At 38.0% G+C, this 22,938-nt stretch overlaps 1 protein-coding gene across 2 annotated transcripts in view; it reads left to right on the top strand.

Annotated features, from left to right (window-relative positions):
• The first annotated feature begins 6,949 nt into the window (after positions 1 to 6,949).
• Positions 6,950 to 22,938, top strand: part of Isoc1 (isochorismatase domain containing 1) — an 88,761-nt gene continuing 72,772 nt past the window's right edge. For both annotated transcript variants that reach the window (XM_048811814.1, XM_015486486.2), the window contains exons 1-4: positions 6,950 to 7,368; positions 16,843 to 16,962; positions 17,060 to 17,263; positions 19,036 to 19,152. In XM_048811814.1, the coding sequence (XP_048667771.1) occupies positions 7,060 to 7,368; positions 16,843 to 16,962; positions 17,060 to 17,263; positions 19,036 to 19,152 (750 nt within the window). In that variant the 5' untranslated portion in view covers positions 6,950 to 7,059. The remainder of the gene's footprint in view (positions 7,369 to 16,842; positions 16,963 to 17,059; positions 17,264 to 19,035; positions 19,153 to 22,938) is intronic.

The raw sequence follows: 22,938 nt of genomic DNA, 5'->3' as shown, positions 1-22,938 counted from the left end.
ATTCACTATTCCCACTTATAGTCCCAATTGCTTAGAGTAGTGTTTTTCAACCTTGGTACAAATGATATTTGGGGCTGAATCAGATTTTTGTTATAGAGAACTATCTTGTGCATTGTTGGGTTTTTAGCACTATGCCTGGTCTTACATAGTAGACATCAATAGCAGCCCTGTTCCCAATTGTGACAACCAAAAATGTCTCTAGACAGTGTCAAATATGCTTTGGAGTAAAAAATTAGTCCAGACTAAGAACCACTTCCTTCAGCTATCTGCCATCACTTCTTGCCTATAATAGCTAGCCAACCAGATCTCACTTCTCCTATTTTTACACCCTACATGCAAGTTTCCAAATAGTAGTAAGATGAGTCTTTTAAACTCATGAATCAGTTTACCTCATTTCTCCAATTAAAGCATGTCACTCAGAATAAAACCAAATTATTTACGTGGACTTCAGTGCTTTCTGCATGATATGACTATCGCTTACATCTCTGGTCTCAAGTCATGCATGTTCCAACCACAACATAGTATGTTCCTGAAACATACTAGGTTTGTTGCTAGAATAAATAGACGAAAAACTCAAGCAGCTAACTTTTATATTAAAGCAAGTTTCAATAGCAGGATGCATGACAATTATAGCTGGATAGGCCAAAAATCAATAGTAAGATCTTTAGTATAATAAAACAACACAATAAAATAACAATAGAAATTCCTAGCAATAATTTTCTGGTATATGATCTCTACTTGATGATGATAAGATCTTTCCTGGTTCTAAAATGTATCTGGTAGTTCTTCAAATCACTTGATTGCATCACATGCAATCTAAGTATAAAATTTAATCTTGCCTCTCTTCCCTGCATTTAAAGAATATTGTCAGAATTCCCCATGGACATGAATGTGAAAACCATTTTGATACTTGGCTTCCTTTCCTGCCTTATCACAGAATTTCAGAAAATACAAATGGAGTTAGACAATCTAGTTTGGAACCTGCTGGGTAAATCCAATAATCCTTTAAGAATAGCTACCCCAGTATTAATTCACAATGAAGACAAAGAATTTACCTTGAAATAATCACATTTGACTGAGACTATTCCTTTGATCTTTTTAACATAGTTGGCTTGAAGATATATTTAGTGCAACAACTCTTCCAGTATTTGGAGTTTCAGTGTTGCAGGATTTGTGACAGCACTGAGCAAAATAAGTCTCTGCATTCATGATGTACACAAATGGTGAACAATGTTAAGAGGAAGAAGAAAAATGAAGCAGGAAGTCCATATAGGTTGTGATTATAGTAACTGACATTTTAGGTAAGACTGTAAGGGTAGACCTCTTTGATTACAGGAAAATGTTTGAACAGAAACCTAAATTAAATGAGGTGGCTAATGCTATGTGTGGCTATATGAGAAAAGTATGTTTTCAGGCAGAAAGAATGGCAGGTACAAGGGATGAACTGCAAGAGGCCAGTGGGGCTGGAGTACAGAGAGTAAGTAGCAACGTTTAAAATCAGAGAGATGAAACATTCTTTTGCTAGGTCCCTGACTAGCTGGTCAAACATTTTCACTGCCCATGAATTTCTGTATTTTCTAAGTTCAATTCAGGCATCTTTCTTTCCACACAAAGTAAATGACCAGGTTACTGCCCCAAAACTTTGTCCACTGGGAGGATTTCCCCTCTTTTCTGTCTTTCATGGCTTGCACCAACATACTGAACCAATCCACTTGTGAATCAAGCTCAAATTTTCTCCAGTCAACTGGTAATAATGGATTCCCCCCCCCCACCCCGTAACCCAGGGGAGAGGCACTGGTGGAATCAACTGGATGACAGGGATGTGTAGGGAACATGGTCATCTGTTACGTAGTCTGTCCAGTCTTTATTTGATATCAGGTCACCACTCGTCCTTATGTCTTAGAGGGTCTTATAGTAATCATCTCAGGATGGGCATTGCCATCTGCATGGTCCCTTGCAAAATAAATTGCTGCTGAAGATGGCATCACCTTGTTCTAAAACTGATGGTGTCTGTGTTGTAATTCTTGTCTCAGGGCTTGCCATATTCTAGTGGCATTTTTTTTTTTTTTTGTATCACTGATATTTCCAGTGATTATCAGGTCTGTCAGGTTATGTGGCCTAATTGGCAGGGCTGCTTATACCATGAGCTGGTTCTACTGCAAAATGCTTTCTGTTGTTCCAGGCCCCAGTCAGAGCTGGCAGCACTTCACGTCATACAGAATGAGTCATAACAGTATTCTCAGTTGTGGTAAATGTTGCTTCTGTGATCCAGAGGTTGCCTAAACATTGTGCTTCCTTATTCACGGTAGGAAGTGAAAGTGTTAAGAAACAATCATTTGTCCTAGACTTAGGAGGAAATGTCTTGGAAGGCCAGGGCGGGGGGCGGGGGGACATGAATTCCTAAAATTATGCTAATGTGGTATTTCCTTGAACCGTAGAGATTACCTCTCTCCTCTAGAATGCTTATGTCTTAACAAGGCCTTCCATGAATAGTTACTTTTTGACATGACATTTTTGGGATAGTGGTCAAATGTGGTGTTTTACAGGATGCCCAGCTAGTTTATGTCTCTTCAGAATATATCATGACAGAAGGCAAGACAGTTAATATAACTTATGGGTAAGAAAGTATATTCATGACCCCTTTAGGAGCATCCCTAGAAGCACTGTGTTCAGACCATCTCACTGTAGCCTCATCAGGGTGTAAAATCCTATATTCTATTAGAGTGTCCCTGAGTTGATAAATTTATATTCCATATCCTTGATATGCATGCTCAGAATTCAGTGCCATACATAACCTCTCAGCTCCTCAGCTCCTGCTGGTGAGTACTGACAAGATTCTGTAGTTTCTTTGAGAGATACACCCTTTCCTTTCTTATTAGCTCCAGTATATCTATAGCCAGGTTTTGTGGTTATCTAAGTCTTCTCATGGTCTTAGGTACCATGATGGAAAGTGTGAGAAAATCCTAGACAAGCTAATGTCTTGCTGGGAAAAAGGCCTGTATTGTTTTCAAGAAATCAGGTAATGCTAGTCCTCAAGAGAAGACTAGGCCACTTCTGCAAACCAGATCAGTTAGAGGAATCTGCAGACTCCTACTATCAGCATGATCAACACTATCTCATGAGTCCTGGTCCCATTTTCCAAACAAGGCCCTAGCAAATATACATTTATCAAAAGAGCTTACCCTTCTTTGGAACTCTGCTGCTCTTATTAAATCCTGGTCTTGATTTCCATTTTCTCTGTCCTCTCACTGAAAGAATTGAGACAATCTTGTGGTGCTTCCAAAAAGGCCTCTGGCTGCTTTCATACTTGGCTTTCAGTTGTCAATTTTCTTTTCATCATCTTTTTTTCTAAAGCACCAGTCAAGCTTTTCAATTGTCACCCAGCTCCTGTCTTCTTATAATTAGCATTTGCACATATTTTTCAAATGCTTGATAAAGCTAAGATATTCCATTCCATTAGTATTTGATCCTGATTCACCACTGGTGAAAGTTCTAACTATTGCCAGAAACAATCTGTATTCCACAAATATTGGTGGTAAGGTAGTCATTATTATCCTGACAGTAGGTAATCCGATTCCAAAATCCTATCCACACTGGCTATTTTGGCTCTTTCCTGGCACCAAATGTGACAGGTGAGTTAAAAATCAGCATGCTGAAGACTTATTAGGAGGTGCTATTTTGGGTCACTATTTCTTCAAATACTCATTTTACCTCATTCTGACTTGCTTTTCCCTCTTAAATTCCAATTATTCATAGATAAGATTATTTGGTATTATCCTAAAAGTTACTAAAACTGTCTTTCTACTTTTTTCAATATCTTTCTGTTCTTCACCTTGGATAATTTCTGTTCATCTACTTAACAATTTCAATAATAATTTTTCTGACACCTAAAATCTGATGTTTAGATCATGCAGGAAGTTTTTTATTTTGTACATTGTACATTCTAGTTTTTAAAAGTTACCTTTGGCTATTTTGTCATTTCCATTTCTTTGTTGATATTTCCTATTGAATCTTAGGGTCATTCTTTCTTTTAAGCCTATACTCATAATAACTTCATCAATTTCCATTCTATTAATTCCAAAATCTGTATTTCTTGGGGCCTGTTTCTGAATACTAGAGGATTGCTATCAAAGCTGTGACTTGCTCAAAAACTTACGTTTTTAAAGTACCACTCTGATTTCCATGTGGTAAATGGGGTATAAGAGCCAATGTAAGTGGTGTAAAAAAAGAAAATGGAGGTGCCCAAGTCATTGGCATCATTTATGATTAATTATAGTCAGATGGATGGTGGTGGCTTGGTCTTGGGAGGTAGAACTGGTGCAGACGAAAGGAAATGAATTCTGACCATAAGGTCTTGTTAACAGATTAGAGGTGAAAGAGGAAAAATAGGAGAAAAAGTGTAAACCCATGGCTATTGGACTCATTGACTAAAATGGAGTTGTCATCTGCTTAGGTGTTGACAGGGGAAGGGAGATATTTGGCAAGTGGGCAAAACCAAAAGTACTGTTTGATCATGATGAATGTGAGATATCTAATAGATATTAAAGCAGAGATCTTGAATAGGCGTATGTTAGCCTGGAATTAGGGGTCAGGTTCTGGATGATATCAGTTTGGAAGTCAAAGGTACATTTGGAAGTCAAAGGTATATTTAAAGCCATGGATCTTAAGAAAACAGATGTGAGAACTGAGTGTTGGAGTACTAAAATGTTTAGAGGTTTGAGAAATGAGGATAAAATAGGAAAACAGCATGAAAATAAAGAAAAATCAATTTGAGATAGTGAATCTAAGAGTGTAAGTGAGGAATACAGCTCAAAATAGGAGTGATCAGCTTTTCAAATATTGTTATTCACTAAGAAAAGTGAGAATCAAGACTTTGTTTAGCTAATCCACTGAGAAATTTGGGGTTTGTTTCTGTAGTATAGTAACACAATCATCAATACTGTAAAATTTACATCTTGAATTGCTTGGAATTTAAAATGGGAAAGTAAGTGCTTAACTTTTTATTACTAAAGCTCTTCAGAGTCCTATATGAGATCATTTTGTACATTTTACCCATAATAGTGATTTTGTCATTTAGGATAGTTATATCCTACTTGTCATTGGAATATCCATTTATAGTTCTTATTCACTGACTCCTTCCAATAACATTTATAAAAGTTATTCTAATTATTACTCTAATAATTAGATTCTTGAGAAGAGTAATTTGTCAGTGAAATGAGCACTCAAGTCCCTTTTCTAGCATAGTGACACACAGCTGGTCTTCAAAAGATATGAATGGGCCCATCAAATAGCTACTTTATGAATGCTATTTGATGTGCCATTATCAGAGAGACTTCACCATAAATTAGGCTGACAACAGCCAGTCTCAAGTAGCACAGTGGATATGAAAATTGTTTTCCTTACCGTAAGTCAGAAACCTATTCAAAAGTTCTGAGGGGAATGAAGTTTGTTGACTCTGAGTCACCTCAGAAAGTTGTACAAATGAAAGAGGTTCTAAGGCCCAGGCCAATATCTAATCCCAATTTGCTCTATTTTAGAAGACCTCAGTGGGATGGAAGGAACATTTTATTAATGAGTTTATGCAGAGTAGCTTCCTTTATGAAATCAGTCAGCCTAGAGCATGTACCTTCATTTTATAAGTACAAATTAGCAATCTGCATACAGAGGACCTTGTAATGGGTTGATATATGCAAAAAAAAAATCTTTTGGAGTTTTTTTTTTGTTTCAACAAGTTATAAATGAAATATTTCCAAATTTAATGAGGATCCAGAAATTTCCAACAGTTTGGGTACAAGTGAGCAAGACAGGTCAAATGACAGTCTTTGCATTATTATGAAGCAGGGTGATTCTCGACTGGGTGCAAACCTCCCTCTGGAGGCTGTTTGGCCATGTCTGAAAACATGTTTTATTGATAGGACTATGAAGGAGTAGGGCCACATGAAGGTAGAAGCCAAGGATGATGCTAGATATCTTAAATATTGATATTCCCCCAGGGGGGAAAATGTTTCGATTCCAAATGTCAACTGTGCCAGTTGAGAAACATTGCTTTGAGTTACTTTATAAGAGAACATCTCCAATACCTCAAATTTAATGTTTTGTTTACATTCTGAGCCTATCACCCCAGGATCTGAAGTTAAGATCACGTTGTTCCAAGTGTATGCTTTTCTAATTGCAGTTAATTATGGTGGCAGTGTATTATTTGAAGGTGATCAATTTTACCTCCTTAAAAACAGAAATCCGGTTTGAATTTTTCAAGAATTATCAAGTTTTACTGTTAAGCCTTTTTAATATTTTGGAGTTCCCTGTCCAAGTCCTCCCAGAAATTAGGTGGAGATAAAGCGACTAAGATCTCAAATCCATTATTGGAGATTCTGTATTACATGGGACTGATTTTTTTTTTTTTTTTTAGTTGATCCTAATCCTGCAAAGCATCATCAAATTGTACTAGTCTTCTTGGTGTACCTACTAATCTGTGCTATTGGCTTTCAGACACCACGACCATCCTCCAGAAGGACTGCAGGACTCTGCACAGGCCAACAGGTAACTCGTTCCAGCAGATGCTTCCTGACAGATCAAAGTCCCCAAGCACAATTCTAAACTCTGGGAGGACACCGCCGTCGGAAGGCTGGAGGAGCTGGGGAGCAAGGAGGAGCACAAACCCCTGTGCTAACTGGAACAACCGTGCAAGAACAATTAGGGCAAGAGAGGCAGGTCACTGATCTGCTAGGTTACTGGGCTCTCTGTTGACGGTCCGAAGAGGCGGGCTGGCCGCGCACCCGGGGCTGCAGCAGCGCCGCTCCGCGGAAGAAAAGAAGGGGCGGCTGAGGGCGGCGGGCGCAGGCGCGCACACCCGGGTCCCGCCACCCACCCCTCCGCAGCGGCCCGCCCTCTACCGGGGCGGGGAGAGCGCTCGAGGCGGGGCCGCCAAAGCCCGCCCCTCCTCCTGGCCGAGAGGGCCGAGCGGTTGAGCGGGCTGGCGGGCTGCGCGGGGAGGCGGGGCGCGGCGGCGGTCTGTGTCTGCGCCTCGGCGGCCCCGGCGCTCCCAGACGCTCGGGGAACATGGCGGCGGCGGAGCCCGCTGTCCCGGCGCTCCCTGGCAGCGGCGGTGTGGGCACGGGGGCGCCGTCGGGCACGGTCCCGGTGCTCTTCTGCTTCTCCGTCTTTGCGCGGCCCTCGTCGGTGCCGCACGGCGCGGGCTATGAGCTGCTCATCCAGAAGTTCCTCAGCTTGTACGGCGACCAGATCGACATGCACCGCAAATTCGTGGTGCAGCTCTTCGCGGAGGAGTGGGGCCAATACGTGGACCTGCCCAAGGGCTTCACGGTGAGCGAGCGCTGCAAGGTGCGCCTCGTACCGCTGCAGATCCAGGTGAGTCCCGCGGGAGGGCCGCGCGCCTCGCTGCCCCTCCCGATCGCAGGCAGTCCCGGTGCAGTCCTCGTCCCCGCCCCTGCCGCGCTCCTCAGGTGCCCGGAGCTGCCAGGGCTCTGGGCCCTGCGCACTTGGTCGAGTTGGAAGGGCCGTGCGGTTATCGCAAGCCCCGGGCCGGCTCGGAGAAAGCGCCTGTCCGAAGGTGACAGTCACCAGCGGGGGCGTGGGCCTCCCAGCTGGTCGCGGCGTCCGCAAACGCCCCCACGTGTATGGACCTCTGTCGCCCGCATACGCTTTTGTGTGCCAGCCTCCTGCGTAACCAAAGAGCTGTGCAGTAGTAGCAGTGTGTTTATTTTAATAGGTGATGCAGAACAACAGAGAAGAGATTGTCGGGGGTATTGGCATTAGGCTTTGTTCCCGGAGTTGTGTTAACCAGTTGCGGAAACACAAACTTTAGTAGTCAAGCCGTTTCTTCTTGCTCTTCCCCAGCTTTCGCGTCTTTGGGCTTAAGCATCTCCTCTAAAGTGAAACAACCATTTGCTTAGCCTCCTAATAACTGCCAACTGATTCTGTCGAATACATCTGAGTTGCCTACATTGGAAAAGCCCTTTGATCCAGAACTGTAATACCCTCTTTAATACTCAGTTTAGGCAAGATCATGAATTCCTGGTTCTGCAGACTGAGAAAAGTTATACCTGAGGATTATTTCAGAGTTTATTATTTTTATGTTTTTAAAAACCGTGCTCTCATACCACACAGGCCCATCTCCTGTCCCCCTCCCCTTTTATATCAAAGGATACACTGGAGAATTTATATTTTTGGAAGGAAAGAATATAATTTATAATTTAGGTACTACACCATCCATATTTTTTTCTTTAGCTGAAAAAAACTGATAAGTCATTTCTTTGGAAGACCACACCTGAAAGTGGGCTAAGAGAGTAGAAAGAATTTTGATATTCAAGTGGCATTTTCTGAGGATCATTCCCTATTTTTTTTTTTTCCAGCTGTAGTTGGAGGATGAATTGGTGATGTTTCCCATCACCCCAACACTCATTCCAGGAGAGTCCAAATTACACACTTTAATCTGTGTGAAGTTCTAATATTCAGTAGTCTATAGGATTTTACTGTGCACCCCTGGAGAGCCTACTAGGGGTAATCTGATTCCTGTGGATTTGCCCTGCTGCCTAGATGGAGAATTGCTTAAGATTCCTCATTCTTATGTCTTTGACAGTTTTTCTGCCCGATAGCTCCCTGCAGCCCTCCTTGTCAGTTTATTTAGATTACTGCTGCCAGAATACCTAAGATGTTGGATGCACCTTTGACAAATCCACTTACAAGGCAAGACTCCAAAAATTGAGGAGGTCTGGCTCTACACTGAGGGTGAAGGCTTCTTTGTGAAGCATTTCCTGTTTTCCTTGGGAGGGCAGGTGGTGGGTTCTTAGCTAAGATAATGTTGTCCTGAGCTAGCCTCTGAAGTCTGTAAGCTTTATTTCTCTCCACAAGGTATGATTTTTATATTTTGAAAAATTTAAGTCCTCGATCTGAAACTCTTTTTAATTAATGTTTTGGAAATTATAACATCAGTGTATGTACGGGAAATATCCTGTACACAGTCAAAAGACAATATATAATTCATGTCACTTGAGGGCTGTTCAAAAACGTTTTATGTAATTTTTAATTAATTTTTTGTAGTGATCTTTGAAATAACAATAATTCAAACAAAATAGCATTACTCTGTTCTATCTGTTAAAAAGGTTATTTTTTTCTCACTAAACAGTTCAAAATTCTTAAAACATCAGTCATATATGTTTATACTTTTAATGTATTTAAAAATATTTTTCTCTTATGTTGTCTCATTTTAGTAGTCATAATACTTTGATTTTTTTAGCCAGGTTCCTCTCCCAGCATACAAGTAGATAATAGCAAGGGATATTATGCATAGATACAGGCATCATATGCCATATATACCTTTTGATACTTTTTGTATTTATATGAGGTGATCTTTATCCACACAAACGTAGGGTGTGTGAATATACTCTTGATATTTCTATACTATATTTTGTGGAACCCATCTGTATCATCATAATGACATGCACATCTTATGGCTAGAAGAGACCCTAGAGTTCATTCCACAAATGTTTTAGGGTCCAACTTTAAGTAAGTGATCATTGCCAAGAGAATGCAAATCTGGATTCAAGGTTTAGATTCAATCTAAATTTTTCCTTTCACAGAAGAGCAGAACATATAAAGGTAAGGAATTTAGGAAATTGCTCAAGATCACATATCGTAGCATTTGCAAACCACACATAGGTAGGTCCTGAGTTGACATCTGCCATAGCATTCTGTTTTCATGCTTAAATGAGGATATTGAGCAGTCTGGATAATAAGCCTCCAACTTGAGCTTTTGTTTGTTCATATGTCTTGATGCTGCTCATTGTTCTTTGGAATAAATGCCTGTCACTTAGAAAGACTCAAGGTGGCCATCAGGGTGGGCATGTTACCTGGGATGCAGAGATAAAGAGCACAAGTTCTGCCATGTGTAGTCCCTGGTTTAAATAATAGGATTTATTATTTCTCCAACCTAGTTCCTGGACCCTTTGTGGCCCTAGCTCACATTCTGGAATTTATAGGATCTGAGACCGTCTTATACTTGCTGTGAATGCTGTGGCTCGTGACCTTGTGAAACACAGTGGTTGCTTGTGCCACTTTGCACCTGTGTTTGATAGTGGTTCTCTGGGAACTGATCTTTAAGGCCTCCGTTGCTAGTATTAGGCTATGTAATTTTAGTGTCTCCTATGCCTCAATATTCTGTCAAAGTTACTGAGCATCTGCTGACAGTTCAGGTAGCTGAAGATGGGGTGTTTCATGCATGGTTTATGTGTCTGCAGCTTTGTCAGATGCTTCATGTCTGATGAATTTAGAGATGCAGAGGACAGAATGTAAATGAGAGGATTGTATAGTAGGAATTTAGGTCATTTTTATGACTTACAAGTTTTAATTTTAAAGGCATTTTCCAAGTTTAAACTAATGGAAACATTTAACCCTGGAATTTCCTATAAATTGGTGGTCATTTCACTACCAGTCCATTTTTAACCTTTGACTAGGGAAGGCAGAGGTTAAGCAAAAGACAGGAGGAAATGGGCATTGTGAGCAAGATGTCAGTAAGGAGATTTTGCTTCTGTACATGGAAGGGAAGATTTTGGCAGGAGAAAAGGACTTCCTTGACAAGGTTATTTTGACCTTTTTGCAAAATGGTTAATTGGGGAGTGATGTGGATCCAGCTTTCATGTACTTAGAAATTTTTTTTTATTAATATTATGCTACATGGGAGCACATCCATTTTATAGCCAGAAGAGACGATAGAGTTTATAGGGAGAAGAGAGGAAAGACAGGGTTTGGAAAGAAGAGGGGAAGGAATCTGGTCAGCCTTTGCTTGCTAGTTTGAAGATGGAAATTTTAAATTATGGGACTGAAGCTATAGAAGCATGATGGGAGATGAGCTGTTGCTCAGAAATCTGGGGGCCATTGTGCTGCCAGGGGCACTGAAAGGAGACAGCTGGATCCTCAGTTTGTGGTATTGTCTCCAGTCCATTGGTTTGATGAGTGTGTGTATATGTCAGAAAAATTAACATTCCAGTATAATACCCAAAACACTTTTTTCTCTTTGTAAATACATTAGAGGTTACCTACAAATAAATTGTATTTGAGAATGGGAACTATGACCTGCATTTGAAAGTTTTTTTTTTTTTTTTTTTTTTTAGCCAAGGGGAAACCTAATGTAGATTTAAATGTCACTGTGATCCTGGGCTCTGACCAGCTTCACCTTCACCCCAGTCTGAGGCATAGTCTTAAGAAATACCTCAGTACTCAGCTCTGAAGTGGGAGGAGATAGCTGGCCTTTCCTGGGGCGTTAGAAAACTTCGACTTTGATAAGCTGGAGATACACTGTTATGCCAGTGACATCAGTGCTCATGGTAGGCACATATGTTGAGAAAATAAGGAGGAAATAAAATTCTCTTCCTGCCTACATGAAAGGGCCCCAAATCTGTTTTGTCAGGAACAAATTTTATAATAGTAAGTCTACTTGGTGACATCTGGACATCCACTTTATAAATAAATCACTTTTCTAATTCTGTAGACTAAGTTAACATAAATTATGTGGTATTAGTATTTATAGGTTTCTAAGGGGATATTATTAATAAATATATTTGACTTCATTAGAAAGTATGTTTTTTTTTTAACATTGATTTAGCTGAAGATTGTAGTGTTTCATAGTGTTTTAGTCATATGTTTATGATGGATTACATGAAGCTTGTTTGATCCTTGAAATAGCCTTAAAAGTTAGATACTGTTTTTCTTGTGATGCTGCTAAGGAAGGAAACAGCCTCTGGAGATGTTAGTGATTTACCTAAATTCTATTGAAGTTGGTGAAATTGAAATTTGGACTCAGATTCTAATGACCTGACCTGTGCTTTGTAGAGAATGCTTGTAGGTTGGGGAAGACACCTCACAGCCCTCTGTTGTAAGTGAGTCAGTACTGGAGAAGGGCCTTCCTGTAGTTGTGGCAGTCCATGGGAAACACTGGGGAGTACAATACTGATACCCTTCCTACACTCATTCAAGAAAATCATTCCTATTTTCTGACTGTAGTAGACTACCATATTTTTTTTAAAACATCACATTTTTAAAAAACTTTAATCCTAAATGTATACAGACTACTCAGTGTAGTAGTTTGCTAGGGAGCTGCTATAACAAAGTACTCCAAATTGAGTGGTTTAAACAGCCGAAGATTTTTTACAGTTTTGGAGGATAGAATCTGAGATCAAGTGCAGCAGGGTTAGTTCTTCTGTGAGGAAGACTCTTTCATGCTTCTCTCTCAGCTCTGGTAACTCGCTGGAGATTTCCATTGCTCCTGACATATCACTCCAGTCTCTGTTTCATATGCATAAAACATTCTCACTGTGTGCATGAGTGTCTCTGTGTGCCAGTTTCCCTTTTGATAAGGACACCAGTCATATTGGATTAGGTGCCCATCCTACTTCAGTATGACTTTATCTTAGCTAATGATATCTTCAGTGATCCTATTTCCAAATAAGGTCATTTTCTGAAGTACTAGGGGTTAAGACTTCAACATGTGAATTTTGGGGGACACAAGTCAACATATGACACTTACCACATATTACTTTTATGGAGGGAATGAGAACTGGCATCACTAAGGTAGGCTACCTACTCTGTGTGGGATCTGGGCAAGGTAGTGCAGATTCCTTGCAAGTGTAGTAGCCCTTGTTGGAAAATGGTCAGAGTACATGCAGTCATGAAAAGGGGTAAATAGTGTCATAGCAGGAACATGAGTCTTGGAGTTGAAAAGTCTGTTGAATATTAAACCAAAGGTTAGATCCCAGCTCTGAAAACTCTTAACATGTTGAACAGAAGTTTATACTTGAATTTGGTCTTTTAAACTCTTGCTTGATGGGGCCATTGACTATGATCAACTTTTTATATTTAAAAATATATCTTTTTATATTTTATATATTTATATTTTATTTGTTTATGTGCAGGAATATACATAGATATATAGATGTATGGAGGATACATACATATATGTATTTATATGTGATTCTTCATGCTTATTGAATATATTCATATCTGTAATTGCAACACTTAACTGGTGACTACAGGTTCAAGTCCACTTTAATTTGCTGCAGCAGGAGTGGCAATCTTGCAGTTGCAACATGTCAATGTTTGACTGCTTGTAATTTTGGTTATCTGAAAATTCATAAGTTAAAGTAAGAAATCCCTAAATTGTATAGAGTGCTATTATTGTAACAACAGTACGTTGGAATTTGTGTGGGGAGTAGAAAGGATTGGTTAGAATTTTTTGTTTTTTTTGGGGGGGNTAGAATTTTCCCCCTTTTTTTTTTTTTTTTTTTTTTTGTTCCAGGATCCAGTATAGTATACCAGTTACATTTCTATGGCTCCTGGGATTTGACATTCTCATTGACTTTCATTGCTTTTTAATGACCTTGGGAGTTTTGTGGAGTTCTGGTCAGATATTTTGGTAGAATGTCCCTCAGTTTGGGACCATCTGAAGTTTTTCTTGTGATTTTGACTGGGACTATGGGATGTTGAGAGAAGATTGGGAAAGCCGGTCTCATTGCATGTACACTTTATCAACATGACATCATGAATTAGGTTAGTCACGATCATCTAGCCAAAGTATGCTGTCAGGTTTCTCCTGTTTGTCAGGTAAAGTTACTCTTCCCCCTGTATGCTCTGCTCTTAAAGAAGCAAATTACCAGATGCAACCCTGTTCAAGGGAAAGAGGAGAAGAACTAGGCAAGATGGGCGTTTTTGATGCACAGAATCTTAACTGGTCATGTCTGCATGCAAGTCTGCTTTGTTGCTGTATTTTCTGTGCTTGCTTTGTTTAGTGAGAGTTCCTATTCTAAAAGGTTTTATAGGGTGCTGGGGATTTTAGGGCTGCATTTTCTGACATCCTCAATCTGGATCTAATATGACATATACCTGATGTGGTCCCCACGTAACTCATAGCTAAAATGAGATACAGGGAAGCACCAAGAAACAAGAACCCTCAGAGACCACAGCTCTCTGAATAGTTAGGATTTCTGGCTAAAAAAAAAAAAGGATTTAAATTTTTAACTTAAAAATATTTTAGTCTTTTCCTATTGTAGTCCTTCTGAAATTTTATATAATTTAACATATAATAAGTGTGCTAGAAGGATGTTTTCTTATTTTTTATGTTGTAACAGTGTTGTTTTCCTTCACCTAAGGCCTAGACTACAATGGAGTTTGAGCTGCTTTTCTTGGATTTTGAATCTTTTCTCTGTCAACTATCATTTTTTGCTGCTCTTAGTTTGCCTTCCTCTAGCAGTTTGCTTTCTAATTTGCTATTTATATCCTTCTGTGAATTTAGAATCCAGACCACTAAACTTGCTAGGGATGTACACAGACTTAGTCTGGATAGGCTGAGATAGAATGTGAGAGCTGGTATTCCAAGCAAGTGTAAGCTGTAAGCATGTTAGTGAATGGCCACCAAGCACTTATGTTAGTGCCTGAGAGCTTTAGTTTGCATACTTGCTGGCAAGAAGAATGATAAGATTGACTGAGTTGTGTTAGTATAATTTCAACAAGGCCATTTGCAGGCATACTACATTATATAGTGTTCTCTAATCACATTGGGGATGACTAGGAACCCACAGTGCAAGTATATAAAAAGAAAATATGTAGATTTTTTCAGTTGAGATTTAATGTTTACTGGAAATTTAAAATGCATAGTCGTAAGTACTGATTGCCTTTTAAAATAGTACACTAAATACACAGATTGGCCTCTTGGCAGTGCTTATGTATGCACATCATATTCATTGCTTTTGAAAATGACCAAAGTGGAGGCATAATTCTTCCATTAAGCATGAAGGAAGGAAATAGCCAATGCTGGCGTATGTAACTGAAGATGTTTGAATATTTAATTTAATAATACTTTATTGGCAAGGTAGAAAAATCCTACACATAGTGTTAGAATGACAGATGGCTCTCATTCTAACATGAATTTGGCAGATTATATGTGGTCAAATCAGTACACATCCTATAGACTAAGCACCAGTGGGAGATTAAAGTGCTAGAGTCCCAGGGACAAGGGATTAGAGAAAATCGAATGCAAACCGATTAAAACAGCCATAGCATTAAGGATAAAAGATTTGTTTTAATGATTCATTTAATTCATAAAGAAATTGTTTCCTGAGAGTCAGCTGCATGCAGAGACACTAAAGTAGAATCAGGCAGCACTGGTGGTAAAGCCACCAATGTGTAAAGGCACACAAACTTCTCTAGGAAATTATTAATAATTGTTATCTGTGGGTGTTTTGGGGGGTGCAAAATGAGATAAGAGAGGAATTTTAAGGGGTGCCTTGTAAGAATGGTGGTTCATTCAGGACCAGTGAGATTAAAGTCTTGTATTCTGCAGTGAATTCTGCTTTTTCAGTAGATGCTTATTGTGCTCAAATTGTTAGAGAAGATCATTGAAAACCTTGGAAATCTAATATCCAGTGTTGCTCTTAATTCTTTGATTTTTTTGATTGTGATAAATACTTTGAAGAATGCAGATATCAAACTTGAGTCTGTCCCTCTCTTGGTTCTGTGCAGTTCATTTAACAATGGTGACAATGGAATTTTAAGGGGTGCTGTATGTGCTTGGCATCATTTCATTGCTTTTTTAAGGGGTGTTGTATGTGCTTGGCGTCATTTCATTGCTTTATTCTTAAGTTAAAAATTACTCTTAAGAATTGCATCTGAGGTCTGGCATTGTAGCCCAGTGGTAAAGTGCTTGCCTACAATGTGTGAGGTACTGGGTTTCATCCTCATCACTACGTTAAAATAAATAAACAAAATAAAGGTATTGTGTCCATCTACAACTTAAAAAAAATGTATTTGAGCCAGGCACCATGGTGCATGCCTATAATCCCAGCAGTTTAGGAGGCTGAGGCAGGAGGATCATGAATTCAAAGCCAGCCTCAGCAGAAGTGAGTTAAGCCACTAAGTGAGACCCTGTCTCTAAATAAAATACAAAATAGGACTGGGAATGTGGCTCGGTAGTCGAATGCCCTTGAGTTCAAACCCTGGTACTCCCCATCCCCCACAAAAAAATAATTTCATCTGAGCTTATCTATCTTGACAGCAGTAATTTTGTATTTGCTCTGAATTTGTTTATGGAGTGCATGTGTTTGTGTGTCTTTAGTTTTTAATGTTTCATAGTCTCTGCAACAGATTATTTTGCTCTTTTATCCTCTTATTTTCTTTACACAGATTAAGTTTTTTACTTTTTGTACTTACAAGCAACACCATCAAATTTAAGCTTTTTATATTATGAATTTTTCTGGTTGTAAAAGTAAAATGCTTTTAAATAATACTCAACAAATGTGTTTAAATGAGATTTGAAAAATAAAGTATTCGAAAAAAATTAACAATAATTTAGTTACGTAACCATTGTTGATGTTTTTATATATTTCACATTTTCTCATTATTGGAAGACTATTGAACTATGCTCTTTTTAAAGCTAACATTATACAGTGAGCATTTCTCTTTAAATAGAACCAGTTCTTTGAATGTGTGTGTGTGTGTGTGTGTGTGTGTGTGTACACACTCAAATATGTTTTTTAATTGGCTAAAATGTTTTGTTATGTGAATGTGCTAAAGTTTGTTAACCTATTTCTGTATTATTGATTCTGGATTTATTTCTAATTTTCACTGTTAATGGAATTCAGAGAATTATCTATGTGGAAGTATTGTTTTTTTTCCTCCATAATTCAGATAATTTCTTTTAGATAATAGATAATACTTGTAGAAATTGACTTACTAGGTCAAACAATAGAAGCACTTTTCTTCCTTTCTTTATGTCCATTGCAAATAAATGTCATGGTTTAACAAGTCCTAAATCATTGTTTTTTCTTTTTTCCTCAGCTCACTACTCTGGGAAATCTTACACCTTCAAGCACTGTGTTTTTCTGCTGTGATATGCAAGAAAGATTTAGACCAGCCATCAAGTATTTTGGAGATATTATTAGCGTGGGACAAAGACTGGTACACTTATTTATTCATTTGCCGAAATGTGATATGCATTCATACATATGCTCATGTGTATAGTGCTAATTCTTTTTGTGCTTGGTTATTTTTTCAGTTGCAAGGTGCACGGATTTTAGGAATTCCAGTTATTGTAACAGAACAGTACCCTAAAGGCCTTGGAAGCACTGTTCAAGAAATTGATTTAACAGGTGTAAAACTGGTACTTCCAAAGACAAAGTTTTCAATGGTATTACCAGAAGTTGAAGCAGCATTAGCAGAGATTCCTGGAGTTAGAAGTGTTGTACTATTTGGAGTAGAAGTGAGTACCTATTATATTTGGGCACAATATCATTATGGAAAACTTGGTATTTTCAGAATGCAGGTTTATTATAGGATACCTTGTAGGTAGTAACAGTGATGCAGAGTAACCACCACTTATTAAACATTTCACTATTTGCATGGCACTGATCTGAATACTTCATAGCAGCAAACTCATGAGCTAAGTATTCTTAGTGTTCCAGTATTATGAGTAAGGAAACAAAATTACAGAGACTCAGTATAACTTGCCCAAGGTCAGACAGCTAGTAAGGGATGAGGCTGGATTTGAATCTCACCTGACTGATTTGTAGACCATGCTTTTAACCCCTACTTTTTAACTACTACATTCTTACCAAAGGATTATTTTTATTTATGTGTTATAAGATTTCACTTTGGTCATATTTTTATGCTAGCAAAATCTTAAAGGTCATGTAATTTGTTTTTCAAATTTGAATCATGTACATACTCTTTTAGATGAAAAAAATACTCATAGGTTTCTAATGCTGATTTCAGTTGATTTATTACTTTTTTATATACTGAAATTTTAAAAATTATAAAGAAAACTATTAAAACAATGAAATCAAAATAACAATTGAATATGGTTATGATATTTGATAGTAAGTTTTTTGCTAGTAAGTTTTATGGGTTTTAATAATAGAAGTATTATTTCTACTATTAGATGTTCATTTAGCATTTCTGATGTTTCTGGTTCAATAATGACAGTATAGGAGAAGCCCATTTGTCATACCAAATGCTGTTGCTTGATTTTGTACATTTATTTTTTCTTCATCACAATTAGACATGCTTAATCAAAATTGGCTTTGAGTAGTCCTCTGTGGCTAATTTTAGTGAGGCGTCAGTTGATAATTCTCCAAAGCTGTCTTGTCATATGAAGATGAAATTGACATGTGGTATTACCGAAATCTGCTTTCATTTGTTTTATAATTTGGTTATTGTTGGAGTATGTTTTTACTCTATATTCTCTGATAATCAATTGTTACAAGTTACTATTTACAAAGATAGTATCTATATAATAGGATTGTCTACATAATACGATTGCTGGTCCTATACACTGAGTATCCATTCCTGATAGTATCCATTCTTGATTTTACAAATGATTAAACCCAAGCCAGAGATGCTGAGGTATACTCAAGATCATCTAGCTAATTAAAAGTAAAACTAGATGTGGAACAGGTCATTACATTCATAGTGCTCTTTCTGCTTTATCATATTGTTGTATGTTTACCAAATACTTTTTGTTTACCATGTTTTTAAATTTTTTTATCATAATTTGTTTTGACTTGAACTACCTCTATGACGAGGTATCTTGTAATAATTCAGTTTTCCCACTACTTTTTGACTTTGTAATACATCAGACTCATTTTGTTGTTGTTGTTGTTGGGCACTTGGTATACATGCAGAAATAAATCCATATGCAAGTGGCACCAAAATTGAGTGCTAGTCAGCTATCTGAAGGTCACTCAAAGGATGCAGATGAAAATCTTCAAAAATTTTACACAAAACTCTTTAAGAATATGTAAGGGTTCCTAATATGAGAAACTGATAAAATCTAGTTCTTAACTTTTGCAGATGAATAAACCAAAGGCAGAGATGTTGATTTATGCTCAAGCTTACCTAGATAATTAGATGCAAAACTAAATATAGAACAAGGCCATCTTATGTGGTCTCTATTTTATCATGGTATCATACATGTGTAAAATAGTTTCTGGCTGACCATGTTATTACATAGGATTTTTTTTGCTTTCCTGCAAGACTCATGTATGTATCCAGCAAACTGCTCTGGAGCTCATTGGCCGAGGAATTGAGGTTCATATTGTTGCTGATGCCACTTCATCAAGAAGCATGATGGACAGGATGTTTGCTCTTGAGGTAATTGTCCTGCTTGAAAATAAGGCACTTATCAAGTTTTCCACATAAAGTAGGAGTATTAAACATTAAGGATTAATGAAAAATTTACCTCTTAAATTTAAGCTTAGTCTGAGAATATCAGACTCATTCATTTCCTTTTTTTCTCTTTCCACATTTTTTATTGGTGCATTATAGTTGTGCATAAGGGTGGGCTTTTTGTGACATATTAGTATGTACACACTATATAACAATATAATTTGGCCAATATCCATCCCCAGAACTTTCCCCCTCCCTCTCCATCTGCCATCCCAGGTCCCTTTCCTCTTCTGATCTCTCTTTGACTTTTATGAGGTCCCTTCCCTCACCCTCACCTTTCCTTTTTCCTCTCTGGTTTCCACATATGAGAGAAAACATATGACCCTTGACTTTCTGAGTTTGGCTTATTAACATAATGTTCTTAAGTTTCATTCATTTTCCTGCAAATGATATAATTTCATTTTTTTAATGACTGGATGAAGCTCCATTATGTATATATGCACCACTTTTTTTTTTAATCTATTCGTCTGATGGAGACATCAATGCTGGTTCCATAGTTTGGCTGTTGCAAATTGTGCTGCTGTAAATATGTGTATGCATGAATCACTGTAGTATGATGACTTTAATTCTTTGGGAATAAATACTAAGGAGTGCAGTAGCTGGGTCATATGGTGTTTATATGCCTAATCTTTTTAGGAACCTCTATAGTGATTTCCATAGTGGTTTTATTAATTTACAGTCCCACCAACAGTGCAAAAGTGTTCCCTTTTTTCCACATCTTCTCTAGCATTTATTATTATTATTTGTATTCTTGATGACTGCCATTCTGACTGTTGTGAGATGAAATCTCTGTATAGTTTTGATTTGCATTTCCCTAATTGCTAATGATGTTGAACACTGTCATATATTTATTGGCCATTTGTATTTCTTTCTTTGAGAAATTCATTTGGCATTTGTTAATTGGGTTATTTTTTTGGTGTTAATTTTTGGGGGTTCTTTATATATCCTAGATGTTAATCTCTGTCAGGAGAGCAGCTAGCAAAGTTTTTCTCCCATTCTGTAGGTTCTCTCTTTACATTCTTAATTGTTTCCTTTGCTGTGCAGAGCTTTTTAATTTGATTCCATCTCATTTATTAACTCTTGGCATTTTTTCCTGAGCTTTAGAGGTCCTATTGAGAAAGTCATTGCCTGTGCCTATCTGCTGGAATGTTGACTGTATATTTTCTTTTAGGAGTTGCATAGTTTCTGGTCAAATTCCTAGGTCTTTGGTCCATATGAGTTATTCTTGTGCAGGTTGGGAGATAAGAGTGTAGTCTCATTCTTCTACATAAGAATATCAATTTTCCTGGCACTATTTGTTAAAGAGGCCTTTCTCCACTGCATGATTTTGGCGCCTTTGTCAAAGATCAGATGACTGTAGATATGTGGAGTTTTCAGACGCATTAATTTCTAGAGACTATTATGCACTGACAGGTGTTTAAAGTCTTACCACATATCCTATTTTATATTTTGTTTCCTCCTTGGAGTTAGATCTGTAGTGTTGCAAAAAGTTCTTTTCCCCGTTTGATTGTTAACTTTGCTCTAGTGTTATACATGGGCTAAGAGATTTTCAAGAAGCATAACCTGAACTGTCTAGAGATTTAGAAACGGCTCACTTGGGTTTAACTCAGCCAAGATCTAACTGAATACTAGGGCAGAACAGGCCCAAGTCAATTTAGCCTTATATTAGATTTCCTCAGACTTAAATTTCTGGGGCTAAGAGGTGTTTCACTGACTGAACACCACTCACATACAGAGTTTTATGGCTTTCTAGCATGAGAGCATTATGATGTCCCATTGAGTCAAGGGATCAGTGATTCTCAACATTCCTAATATTGGTCTTAACCTAGCATTTTCTACTTGAAGATGGTTGAAAATACCACAATGGGAAACTTTCATTTCATAGTGTGTATGTGTATGGTGTCTCTTTTATATTTAATTCTGATTCTCTAGTGATTTTAGAGAAATATACAGGTAGATTTAAGTTCTGACTAGGAAATATGGGAGGTTTTTTGTTTTTTGTTGTTTTGGGTTTTTTTGAGGTCTTCCAGTGTTTGGTGCATGTCCCATGAACAACTTCCCCTATAGGATTGCTGAATCATCTCTGTAGTCTAATGTGTTCTTCACGGTGGTAAACTGGAATACATGAAAAGGGAAGGGCTAGGCAGAAGGCGGGAAAGAGAAGATTAAAGGGAGTAGGGAGGGCTAATGTGGAAATAGACCCTGGCTGGCAGCCGCAGTTGACTTAAGGCCCTGGTTGGCCATCCCTTCCCTCTTATTCCTAACGCGGTGAGTCCTGTATTAGGATTACAGGTATAAATAGTTTAATTTATTTTTAAAACTGTTTTCAAGTCCACTGATATTGTGGATTTGCTGGTAGTTATTAAGTGTTGTGTCTTCCAATCTCAGCAAATACCTGTAAGCCATCTTAGTCTTGAGTCAATCAGCTTCCACTGAAGTTTCCATAGAGACCTGGGTTTATACACTTGGTCTGTCAGGTCCTGACCACCTCATCAAGTAGCTCTTTTCATGTGTACATGAACTTTATTTTCATGCTGGAAGTATTTAAAAGGACTCAACAATAACAAAACCAGAGACACAAATAAAATGAAACTTTCCTTATCTGTAAAGAAATTTCGAGGACTTTCATGTCTGAAATTACATATCCATTCATATATGTTTCTTAGCCATGTCTTTATCATGGTTAGATAAAGAGTTAGATTAAAAACATTGTCAGTTAATTACCATCCAGACCTCAATCTTTGACAGGCTGCCTGTCTTCTCAGTGATTAGGAGTATAAACAGTGGGGCAGTAATGTAGGTTTGAATGCAAGGATGGCGTTTCATAAATTTGTGTCCTTGAACAAATTTTGTGAACTCTGTGCTTTAAATGTCTCATTGATGGGGAAGAAGTAATAATAGCAACTAATTGGTAGCAATAATGTGAAAATTGAATGAGATCATGTGTCCTGTTTTTTTTTTTTTTTTTTTTAAATCTATTGTTGTTATTTGTTGCTGGCTTCATGAGGTTAGTTTTACCAGAAATATCTAAGCATATGAAACCCAAGACCCCAAAGGGACTCATTCTGAGAAGTTCTAGAAGGGAAGGAAAATACTTGTTGTCTGTGGTAGATTTTAAGAACCTTCCTGGGGTTCAAGTGTTGAGATGGTTAAAGGGAGAAAAATCATAGAGCAGGTCACTGGTGATGGGGACACTTACCCAAATTGCAGAATTTTCCTCTTGGTCTGGGGATACTTACCCAATTGCAGAATGTTCCTCTTGGTCTTATTTTGGTGTGGATGTGATACAGTTCATCCCTAATTTTTTTTGAGAAATTTTGTCCTTGTCTCCCACCATTCCACTTCCCCATTTTTTTTCTCTAACTCACTCTGAAAGTTAAAATAGCAATGTGGCTATCTCCTCTTTTTCTCTATTCCTTTAGAATATAACTACTTATGATAATTCCTGACATTATTCATATTGCTTATTAAGATTATTATACTAGTAAGATTTATAGTTAGCAAGTCTCAGAGTTCTTTATTCAATAATCGATGTTTTCAGGTCTGGGGCATTGGAATCAGATCACTCTGTGTGGTTTGGGCTGGTGGTGAAAAGAGCGCAGGGACATGAAAGGAATTCTTTCACAAAGTGGGTGGGGATTGTGGACCTCAAGGATCCTCTTTCACACTGGAAGGCAAGAGAAAGAGTGTACCCAGAACCCCCCCCCCCCC

The sequence above is a fragment of the Marmota marmota genome, unplaced genomic scaffold (assembly GCF_001458135.2).
Source record: "Marmota marmota marmota unplaced genomic scaffold, marMar, whole genome shotgun sequence".
Lineage (NCBI taxonomy): Eukaryota > Metazoa > Chordata > Mammalia > Rodentia > Sciuridae > Marmota > Marmota marmota.
Note: the sequence above shows the minus strand (reverse complement) of the source record. Positions and strands in the feature narration are given on the sequence as shown.